General features: G+C 38.4%; 1 protein-coding gene across 3 annotated transcripts in view; it reads right to left on the bottom strand.

Moving 5' to 3' along the window:
- The window catches only part of UNC79 (unc-79 homolog, NALCN channel complex subunit), a gene marked incomplete at both ends in the record, with an annotated part of 101,505 nt that overhangs the window by 61,396 nt on the left and 28,016 nt on the right, over positions 1–12,093 (bottom strand). For all 3 annotated transcript variants that reach the window (XM_084288570.1, XM_084288571.1, XM_084288572.1), the window contains 12 exons: positions 13–192; positions 1,761–1,962; positions 3,226–3,407; positions 3,835–3,992; positions 4,518–4,666; positions 4,750–4,829; positions 5,236–5,377; positions 6,073–6,300; positions 6,911–7,132; positions 8,255–8,395; positions 9,349–9,472; positions 10,344–10,534. In XM_084288570.1, the coding sequence (XP_084144696.1) occupies positions 13–192; positions 1,761–1,962; positions 3,226–3,407; positions 3,835–3,992; positions 4,518–4,666; positions 4,750–4,829; positions 5,236–5,377; positions 6,073–6,300; positions 6,911–7,132; positions 8,255–8,395; positions 9,349–9,472; positions 10,344–10,534 (1,999 nt within the window). The remainder of the gene's footprint in view (positions 1–12; positions 193–1,760; positions 1,963–3,225; positions 3,408–3,834; positions 3,993–4,517; positions 4,667–4,749; positions 4,830–5,235; positions 5,378–6,072; positions 6,301–6,910; positions 7,133–8,254; positions 8,396–9,348; positions 9,473–10,343; positions 10,535–12,093) is intronic.

Below are 12,093 nucleotides of genomic sequence, written 5' to 3'. Positions count from 1 at the left end.
TAGATACTCAACGAATTTTGGTGGTTAAGGTTTCTGGGAGGGAGAGCGCTCTCTTTGACTCCACTGGTCCCTTCACACTGTCCCTCAGGGAACGTACACTCTTCTGACGGTTACGTGCGAAACGAGCCCTCTTGATCTTCCACATTGCTGCATCACTGAGGTTGGCGACATTTGTCCGGACAGCAGTGATAGCTTTGCAAATGCAATTGACCAAGTTAGGATTCATTCCACAGCATGGTGAGGCCCTAATGCTTCCAAGTGCCAAATGCAACTGGGCCCCAGGTCCCACTCAGGTCAAGAAAGCTTCATATGGGCTCAAGGGGTCCATCTGCAAGGAACTCATTTGCATCTTCTCATTCTGAAATCCATAAAACCCCAAAGAGATTAACTGTGTTTAAAAAATAATGATGTCCCTTCCTTCTGTGAAATTGGACAAAAACAGACTCCTGAACCAAATTGAATTTCAGGCTATGGGAATTTGAGGTGCCCTCTATTTTGAGTACACATCACATTTAGTGCTGATAACTCAAATCCAAATGTGGCCTCCAGTTTTACCTCAAACTGACCTCACGTCCTACCTACACCTATCATCCTGGATCAGTGCCCCCAAAATGCTGTGAGGGTGATTATGTGTTTACAGTTGTGTTACGAGGAGTATCTCTGCATGCCTTAATGGAGTCACTAACACTTTTCTATACCTATGTCTAGAGTGCCTTCAAACTGAGTTTTAATAACTGAGTGACTAAAGTCAGTGACCCCATCTCTTGCACCACTTATGCCTTTGAAAAGGCAAAGAGAAAGGTTCAAAGTAATCTTGAAAAGTATCTTTTGACCTTACTTCTGCAGCTAGAGGAGCTAGAAACCACTGCTGAGATTCCCTTCTCAGGCCACAGCAGTAGATCCCTGCTTTGTGCCAAGGTACTCACATATGAAGAAGAAAATATGTTTGCAGCTCCACTTCTTATGTGGATGCAGCAGGAGTCCCTAGGCTTTTTTAGGTCTCCATGAAAGCATAGAAGAAGGCACAAGGCTGCTGAGGGAGCGTATGCTGTCCAAACAGCTGTTTCCCACCTCCTCCAAGCAAATCAGATGGAAATAGGTCTGCCTCATGGTCCATCACTTGGGTAAGGAAGTTTTCCATTACGCAGCATATTAAACAATCATGCACAAATTATTTTTAGCCCCCTTCCTCCAGCAGTGAATGGAGAGAGACATGGTATCTCATCAAGAAACCAAGTTCAAACAGGATAAACTTTTGCTTTAGTCACTACAGGAATAGCTAACTGAGCACTGGCTCTAAGAATCTGTGCACCTCTTGTGCTGTGCCCCATGTATTTGGTTGTGTTTCAAGGACCATGCAGCTCCTAGGGCTATCTTTGTACATATCATTACAGAACAGGATCAGACATGACCTTTGAGAATAGCAATGCTGATAGCATAAAAGCATCTACAGAAGAACAAGTGGGTTAATGCAGGTTGCAGTTGAGTGATTACAGAACCATACCATGTTTCAACCAAGGTTGGCAACCAAATCCTATTGAGAGTAAAATATGATGCCCAAAGGTGCAATGGAATATGATCTAATCTGCATTCAGGCATTCAAAATGTGCTCACTTTGAGGTACTCTCTTCTGTCCTGCAAGATTACTTAGTTTCAGACAATTTATACAAGTGAGGCCTACATCTCTCTCAGACCCTTGAACGCAGCTGAAATTCCAGAAGCTGATAAAAGGTGATCAGATTGATTTGGACTCTGCTTACTTGTTGGGAAAGGGAATTCTTTGTTGCAGTCCAGATGAAGCTGTGCTTCCAGAGACAAGGTCTCAAAGCGATTCACAAAGAACTCCCAGCTCAAAGCTGGAATATCCGCTTTTAGAAAATGAAGTAGCAAAAGCTTACTAAGAATTGTGGGCCTGTCCTTGACAACTGTGTCAAACTGGAAATCAAGGCAGAGGCAAAGACCCTATAGAGAAAAAAAACAACAACACAGTACTGAGATGTGAAGACTATAAACATTTTTTTAAAGCAAAGGAGGGTCAAAGTTCTAACTTCACCCCACAATTTTTAAAGGATAAAGATTTAGCTTCTTTTCCCTCTCCTTTAATTCAGGACTAATGCTACTGATATCAAAGGAAAAGGTAAGTAAGGAGATAAACAAATATGATGTTTATAATGGGAAGTTTCCAAGGTTTTGAGGAATATAAAAGTATGAGCAAAAGTTCTGTTCTACTACACATTTGATTTGCAGTATCGAAGTATTCTTTTCATGTATCCCTGTGTGAGAAAAGGCTTACCTTTATGCAACCGTATCAAGCCCTTGATTAGAAAAATAATGAATTGCCAATCCCAAACAGAGAAAAGATTACATGGTGAAATGTATCAGAAGGAATTTGAGTCATAAAATGCTTCTGTATTTTATCTGCACTAGAATTTTAGGCATACTGTAAAGACTTATGTTTGAAAAGTAAATCCAGACATTAAATATGTAACTGCAGGATGCTGGGACCAGTCTCTGTTCCTCAGTGAACTATACATTTATTTTTCTTAGTTCAAAAGAATTCAAGTTCTCTGGAAACTATTTCAAAAAGATTCTATATGGAATAAAATTAACAAGTATTAACAGCATTTCATAGGCAGCAGCACTAAACTTTTCAAAATACATTTTCATTACGTCCTCTAGAGAACTAGAATTGAATTTTATACTATGAGATTTTTTATTTTTTTTCCCTCAAAATCTTATTTGTTTATGTAGGCTTTGATCCATTTTTATATGCACTTTGTTTTAATCATGATAATTTTCATTGGCAAGGCCTCTCACATGCTTAAAATTATATGTCTAAGTAAGTCTTGCAAATATTAAGGCCATGTTTGGTTTTGCTTGAATGTATTTTCTCACTATCAGCTCAACAGGATGTAATGAGAATTGTAAAACCGTTTAGTTTTAAAATGAAAAATGTCAGTACATTTTAAAATTATAAAAACATTTACAGCTTTCTATGATAACAGCTCAAATGTCATAGTAATCCTTCGTAGTCATCAAAGTTGGGGCTCAGGCAGTATCTTTCCCATGTCTATTTTGTGTATATGTCAAATACCAAGACCTGTAAGGCTTGTCTAAAGAGGTATTAGCAGTGACTATGCCACTGTCCACGTGAGCCATTTCAAATGTTGGGTCAAAACTCAAATTCCTGTTTCAATGCATTTTTCCCCTGTATAATGAACCTACCTGTAAAGCTGGCCGCTTTATGGTGTCAAGTAGTAGTCCAGCTCTTGTAGCTACTGCTGGGTTGACATCTTCCACAGCAGTCAGGAAACAGCAGAATGCATGAGCCAAAGAGTACTTCAGTAGGTGGTTTTTTGTCACGGAGTGGATATCCAAAAATCTGCACAACACAGCCACTTTCTCCACTGTAGCAGCCCCCAGAGAAAGAAAATATAAATATTAATTCAGACAATGGCTTCTTTATGCCCTTCATGTCTTAATAATCGTAGATTATTTAAAAATATCTCTAAAATATATATATATAAATTTTATATAAAAAATATATAAAAATATCTCTCCTAGAAATATGCACATCTTAGAAAGTAGCAACAAAGAACAGCTGGGAGGTGTTATTATGAGTTTGGTCTTGCTCTGATTATCCAGAATGCATTATAGTCTCCTCTATTCTATTGCATTTTTGTGCAATAGTTTTGCATCCAACTACCTCCCAAACTCCCCAAACCAGCAAAAAGATGTAATCACCCGTTACAAGTTTCACCAATTACAGCAGAGAAAGCTATAGCTCTTCAGTGAAGCAACAAGCACTAAATAGCATATGTTTCTCAGGCTTACCTGCTTCAAACCTCATCTTCCAATCTTTGCTGTTAAAATTGCTGTTTATGATTGTCCAGAAAATGTCGGCTCCATGGGGAAGTGAAAGTGCATGAAGAAGTAGTGGGACTGCCAGAGAAGAAAGCTGAGAGAATTCAGACTTCACAACTCCCCATAAGCTGGAAAGACCAAACACAGCAAGTACGCTTATAAAAGCACTCCCTTGACATACTTTCTTCTAAAAGCCCACACTGTATTGTTAGAGGGAATGCACTTTTTGTGAAAATCTCTATAAGCCATCCTGAGCCTTAATGAGAATACTGCAGAGTTGCTGTTAGGTGAATAGAGCCACTTGGAAATCTTCAAAAGCAACAGTTTTTCTTGAAAATCCAGGTTCAAATATTGCTAACATTGAAACATTTTAGATTTAACAAGATTTTGCTTAATTCAAGGCACAACAGCCATGAAACATAATCTGTGCTATAAATCAGCATTTTCAACATGACCAAGTTCAGCACACGAGCCATGTCAACCACCTTGACATCATGAGTGACATACATTCACAAATCACTATGATATCCACGCTTCTCTATGACCTTCTGTTAGTTTTCCCTACTAAACCTGCAAATTCTTTAATGTCACAAATGAATGTATAGTTGGGGAATCAAAAAAGTATGAAAACAAAACTTGTGATAAAAACCTACCTTGCAATCAGCATGTGATCTTGAATATAGGCAAGAAATTGTGGATGGTCCTTTCTTGCTATGTACAGGCATTCCCCATGAAGACAAAGAATCTTCAGACAATTCAGCATGTTAAAAAGAATGTCTGGTTCTTCAAATCTTGACATTTCCTGTGTAAGCAAGATGCACTACTCTCAACACAGTGAAACTGCTTAACTGAAAATTCAAACTAAACAAACGTCATTAATTTTACCTGCAGTATTGTGTATATGAGCTTCAAGGTAACTGGAAGTTGCTGATAACAAAATTTTCTTTCTGTGTCATTCTTTATTGCTGTTAAAAAAGTAAGTTACATAAATTGGTGACAAATTCCCTTCATTTGTTAATTCAAAGTGAAACTAGAGAATGTGAAAGTAATCAGAGGTAAATTAATTCTTGCTATCAGTAACACTGATGTCAGTTGAGTTACAACTGCACAGAATTTGGCATCTAATGTTTTGCTACTTTATATGTCCACAAAGCCACGATTTCTTCTAACACTTTTTGAGACTCAGTCACACTTGCAGCCAACATTATACAGCCCTCCTATTGATAAGTTGAATTAAATGCATGAGAAAAAAAAAAAGTGACTATGCATTGTTGGACCTGAAAAAATGCTTCAAAACCTTGTATTCTATACAAGTGAAATGTTTCATTTAAAGCCTCACTTAAATACTCTGTCTTCTCACCCTGAACCTACCAGCATTTTCTGTGGTCTCTGTGTGATTTCCTGGGTTTTCTCCATGTTTTGGTGCTGATTTGTCATCTTCTTCTCCTTCAGTTCCTATAATAAACTCAGGTCTAGTATACAGAAGACTATCCTCAAGGTTATCTGTGGGCTCCTTTAAGAACATAGTAAGTTAAATTCATTTACTGATGTTTTCTGTATACATTAAGCCATATCCTCTTGTTTAATATTTAGTGTGGATAAGCTGAGCCCAAATGACACACTGTCCAGTTTCCATGTACACTCATGCATTCAAATCACCTGCATATCTAAAATTCTGCATCAGCAAATGGATTGACAATAAGACTGTGTTTCAAACATGGATTTACATGATAGCACTTAACAGCTATTGTATATGCATATTGGAGCTGAGGGGCATCCAATCACACTGGTTTCACTTAACCTGTCCTCCTTTCTCAGCATTTTCAACAGTCAACCATCAACTAAGATTTTTTAAGTTGCCCACTTGACATCTGATTCTCTCAAAGTCATTAATCATTTGAAGATACCCATTCTTAGGTTTTAAAAGATGAAAAGCACTATGTATTAACATTTCACATTTTATTTAAGATGGTATCATAGGAGTGTACTTCCAAAGCAGACAATGGTGACAGGGAGAAGGGTTCATACGGGATGAATATTACCATCTTCCCTGTGTTCTTTAAATCAATTCAAACCCAGGAGATTTTAAATTCAATGGCATTTTTGCTTTAACCTCCAAGCTCTTCCATGCCATCACAGTGCAATGAGCACGATGAAGTAGAGGAGTTATGTGCCAGTAACAGAGGTTCTTTTTCTTGCTGTACTTACCACAAGTCTGATTTCTTCTTTTGGAGCAAGCTGTTCCAGCAGCTCAAAACCCAGCTGGTAACACAGAATGCTGGACTGACACAGACCACATTCAACTGCTTTTTCATCTTTCTGACAGCTGTGAGAACCACCCCAAGGTGCCTGGAACACATTGTTTATGATGGATATTATATCTTTTGAAATGCTGTTCTCTAAGCCCAAAGTGACACCATCATCCTGGAGTTCCATCTGAAAGGGAGTGAAAAGAATAAGGACTTATTATTTATTTAAAAAAACAGAGTGCAGTCCTGCCTATTCCTACATTTGTTCCAGTGAATTGCATTACTGGGATGAGAACTGAGATAAACTGCAACTCACAATTTTAAATTGCCACTGGTGTTCAGGACAAAGCTTGAACAGCTGGAGTAAGATTTTGAAGGTAATTAGACAATTTCAAGCATAAGCAAATTAACATTACCTGGAGACAGTTATCCAAAACACTTGGGCTTAGATTCACAATGTATAACTTTACCTATCCAAAAATTCTGCATCTAATCTTAGGCCATCAACAAGCCCCTGCTTCTAGTCTGTAGCAATAACTGTATCTCCAAGGAGAAGTTCATTTCATTGATATGAGCCACCTAACATGATGTGGAGGTATCTACCTTCTCTTCACTGACCATGAACCCACAACTCATGTATGGGTAAAGCCACATGAAAGCTGCAGAAAGGTTTCAATGCCTTGTACTTCATGCCACTCCCTCAGCATAAAGGGACTCAATACAGGACCAAAGGAGAGACAAAAGTGACTGCAGAACTTCACTGTCCCTCAGCATGGATGTTTTTCTTCTGCAAGTACCTGCTTCAGGATGAGATCAAACATCAGAATGAAGCAATTAAGATTCATTTCATCATCCTCACAGTCTAAGTCAATTGTCTTTCCACTGGGGTGTCCAAAGTTCTTGAAGGGACTGTGAAAAGGACTACGTATTGGACTCCGAAATGGGCTCTGGAAAGGACTTGGGAAAGGACTCAGCATGTTGTTCTGAACTCTGCGCCCAGGGTCAGAAGCAACGCTTACCTGAAGACATATAAAATAAACATGTCCAAATGAATGTTAGGCATTTAAGCAATCTAATCCTATACAAGACTGGTAAATGTCAAGAACTTTGAAAACCTTATCATTTCCTTTGGTAGCTTTTTTTTTCTTTTTTTTTTTTGAATCTATATATGTCCCTTAGTGCCATTAAATGATAAAATATGGTATAAGTACAATAATCATATTCTGCACAGATGTATGTATTCTCTTAGGTTAAATGGCTGTCATTCATTACCTTATTTCCACTAAGAAGGAATTTTACCATCATAAACAGAACAGAAAATTGGTGCAGACAGTAAAGCGGTCATAAAGTTACAACAATCTTCCCCATGATCCAGACATACCAACTTCAATAGCAGGAAGCTAATAAATGTGGATGCCTTGCAGTACTCGCAGCAGTATAACTAAGACTACACCAAGGATACAGGTAGCTGGAAATGAACTAGATATAACAATAGCAAGACATGCACTTCTGCACAGATTTACATTCAACCACCATACAGACCACCTACAACACTGTCAGAACCTTCAGTTATTCCAAGGAGATAAACAGTTAAGTAACTCAAAGTCTATTTTTAGGCCAGCTATGCTCTGGAATACCAGACAGTAAGATTGTCCTTTTTTCCTTTTTTTTTTTTTTTTTTTTTTTTGCTTAGTTTGGAAGTGGTTACAGGCTAGTTGTAATCTCTGCTGAGCTACATCAGAGTTTAGAAGGACTACAAGAAAAGAATCATCAATCATCTAGATGCTGTAGGTCGTAGGTCCTTAAATCTAAAGAGCTGACCTTTGAGCACCCTTTCTGCTGTCCCTCACGCATTCTGTAGGAGATGTTTGCAAACATTTTCTTCCAGACAGACAAGTTTCCTTGGCATCAATTTTTGCATCTCTTGGAGGGGGAAAAAAATGCAGGGAAACAGAAGTAAGTTCTGGTCTGTCATCCTCCCAAAACATCCCTAGGCCCACCAAATTTGTACCTCAATACAAAAATTCACTCTAACTGTTCGTTAAAAATAAATAAATAAATAAATAAAACTTTTTAATTCTTCACATGCATTCGGTTAGGAAAATTGCTCAAAGCAAAAGAATAAGAAGGATAAATGTTACCCTCCGAGCTGCAAGATTTCCCGCCAGTTCACTGGCTCTGGATTTTCTTTGATTTGCTAACTCTTTTACAGAATTCACTCCATCAGAAAACATGCTGATCAGTAACTGAAGAGGAACAACAATGTCAAGTTCAGATAACACCTGAGGAAAGACAATAAGTAAAAAAAAAAAAGCATGAGTTTCGAGATTGATAAAAATATCAGCTACTTTATAAGCATATTTATCACGTCATATTGAGTTCAGCAAGTTTCATGCATTTAATTTTGGGATTTGTTCATGTGAGCTGAGACCTTAGGTTTCTCTTCAAATCAGGGCAAAAGAGAAGTGGCAAAACATTGCATTTTCAAAATATTTGTTGGCATGATGCTTGGTGCACATTGCGAACAGTTTTATGCACAAACACATAGGTATGTGAAACTGTTCCACAAAAAAGTTTATCTGAAGCAAAAATATTACAAATACTTGTATGAATAACTATCTTCATTATTACCTAAAATAGGATTCCTGTAATTATTCTAAGAATCCAGCCAGAATGGTAGCCTACAGACGTCAATATATTGACAAGATAGGTTATCTGCAAATCACAGTGGTAATATGAATGAATAATGAAGATTATCGGTATTATTCTGAGGTGCCATGGAAAATTTTATAGCCTTTTGAACTGACTGTCCCCAAAGCTGACATGATTTTTCTTGTAGTATTTGAATACGAATATTGGGTGAATGCCAGTGAATATTGACAAATAGGCAAATAGAGCACGAGACTGCCAGAGAAGCAGAAAGTGTGGTGGGTACAGTGGTAGTCTGATCCAGTTCTTCAGATGTGGCAATGACTACAGCTGCTTCTACAGTTTGGAATTAATTTTGGAATTTACAGACCAAATTCTGTGGAGACTAAGGAGTTCTGCTGACAGAAAGTCAGAGATAACTGAATGGCCCTAAAGACACAACCAAAGGGAAAATAATTCCCAGGACCTGTCTACCAACCACCTTACTCAAGGGGCAGAAAGGTTCCATAATCCCTGGTAAGTGGCTTCTTTCTTCCTCTCAAAATCATAAATCAATCAGCATGACTTGTCAAGAGAGTACACTTACATGCAGCCAAAGCAACGCTTGCTCTTGCACAGAGGATGGATACCCTGTGAATCGACAACTAATGAAGCCAAACATCTCCTCCATGGAGAAAGGAAGAGGGCAAAGTTCAATGTCAAACATTTTGCTGAAAAGGAGAACAAAACAAAGCATCACTGAATTACTACAACATACACACTGTAAACTATGAAAACAGAAAAATAATAGAAAGGCAATCTCATAACCAGCACTGATGACACTTCTGGTGTTTTATTTGCATCCTCATTCTCCAGGGGAGTTGCGCTAGGTCGATGATACCACCTGTCCTGATTGACTATTATCACCCTGAATTTATTGATACACCTTAAGAATTTGTACTACATCTCATCTGCCCAGTTACACTTGATTTCAAAATCCAATGTATGGGAAATTTTTCATCTTACCACTCCATCCCTATTCCTTATTCACACTAAACACATTTTCATCAGTCCCTACAAATGCAAAATTACAGGCAGTTTCAGAGCCTTTTACACAGTACAAAGCAATGCAAAGCTGGATTGTGAAAGGTATACACCAAACATGAAATTATGACTCCAGCAGTCACCACCCCTATTCTGGTATTTTCTTTGCTCAATGGGGGAAAATAGTAGTTAAATCAATAAAAATCAACTCTCTTTCAGTGCTAGTTCTACTAATCCCCAATGTATCTCCTCAACAGCTGGCCAGAAAGAGAAAAATGCTTCCTTCATCATGCTACAGGAAGCCATGGAAAGCGTGCCTTGTTCAGAGCAAAGAAGCTGATTCAAGAATATCAGCATCAATAAAAGGAAACTTTCCCAAAGCTGAACTGCTCTAGTCTAAATATAATTCATGCAAAATTCAGCAGCATTCACTTGTCTATTGCACACCAGAGAGCAGGCTGAATGGCATTTTTATTCTTTGTCAACATTTTATTGCACTAATACCCTCAAAAATCAACATAAATAATTATAAAGTGGTTTCTACAAATACCTACATACCTTAACACTTCCCGGAATTCTTTCAGTTGATTATCAGGCACTTCTGTCCTTATAGCTTCCAGCCACTCTGGCATAATACATTCCCACACCGGCTGGTTTATTACATTGTACGGAATCAGGCAAAGGATTCGATTCAGCCCTTCTTTTAATTGGGTCACAGCACTACACGATTTGTCCCAGTATCCACCAACCTGTGGGCATTTCCAGGAATGATACTGATGAGCAATATTTCTAATCCCTATAACTGGTCCAGCACCAATTTGCTCAGCATATTGCAGCCCAGAAATCATGAAAGATGATTATCAGCACCTGCCAGCCTGAATTGAGAATACGGCCATGGGGATTACATTGTTTTTTTCCTCTCTAGTTTCACCCACAACCTAAGAAGCACTGTCCAAGATTTAGATGAAGTATGCTTACTTCCAGGCCATGACACAAAACAACCCCCAATTGTTTACAATTCTCAGTGAAGGACAGATTTGTTTGGTCAAACTTACACCTTAAAGTATTTGCTCTGGGCCACTAGAGTGCTGAATATTTTTTTTTTTTTTTTTTTTTGAAAGTTTAGTCCTTTTGTGTTTTGGGTTTTTTTGTTTGTTATTATTTCTTTGAGGGAAGGTCCTGAGTGAAGGAAGCCAAAAAATATACTTCTAAGTACATAAATAACTAGTCTACAGAGACTAATTATTCTGACTGACCTCAGCTCACATCTGCTGTTCCTTACTAATGGCTCTAGAGATGCCTGCTGTTTTGGCAGCAACTACTGGTAATCTCAGCCAACAAACTATTTTTTCTCCATTCATCACAGCTAATTTCATGGCTGTTTGTCTTCATGTTCTAGTGAACCTTTGCAAATCTGGCAAGTTGTCAGTCTAGTCTTCAGCACTGCAGTGGGGGGTAATAAAACTTTTAAAAGGGCTGGATCCAAGACAAGAAAAAGGTCCACAATAGACTACAGCATGAGGTTCAGCCCTTTCTCTCCTTAGTCTCAAACTCAAGATCTGCTTTCTTCAATTCTAACACCAGTGCATCCATTCACCTTTCAAATTCCTTCAGCTGTCCTCCAATCCTTCCACACAGACAAGGTCTATCTTCAGAGAGGTGGTTCAGAGTAAGACTTACACATATGCTGGTCTGCACTTGCACAGCAAATCCCATTTACAAGGTCATGAAAAATCTATGGATGCACGCTTCATCCCTGATAATATTATGTATCACACCAAGTCTTTATGGCTCTTCCTATACTAGCCACTGAATTATATGAAATAAAACAAATGTCCAAAATGTATCCAAAGAGGGGAAATGAAGCTGGTGAAGGGTCTAGAGAACAAGTCTTAGGAGAAGCAGTCTCAAGTTGCACCAGAGAAGATTTAGGTTGAGTATTAGAAAACTTTTCTTCACTGAAAGGGCTGTGAGGCATTGGAACAGGCTGCCCAGGGAAGTGGTTGAGCCATCATCCCTGGAGGTATTCAAAAGACATGGAGATGAGGTGCTTAGGGACAGGATTTAGTGGTAGACTTGGCAATCCTAGGTTAATGGTTGGACTTGATTATCTTGGAGGTCTCCTCCAACCTAAAGGATTCTGTGATTGGCCATTTAACATAAGAAGGTCATGAAATGAAAGTTGTCTCTGAATTCTGCAAAAGCACATCTATAGCTGGCAGCAATAAATGTGGAAAAGTCTTACACATCTCACAAAGTTCCTATTTTCATCCTGATATCTAGTTTTCTATAGCAGAATATTCATGCA

This window comes from Netta rufina, assembly GCF_964035555.1.
Source record: "Netta rufina genome assembly, chromosome: 5".
Classification (NCBI taxonomy): domain Eukaryota; kingdom Metazoa; phylum Chordata; class Aves; order Anseriformes; family Anatidae; genus Netta; species Netta rufina.
Note: the sequence above shows the minus strand (reverse complement) of the source record. Positions and strands in the feature narration are given on the sequence as shown.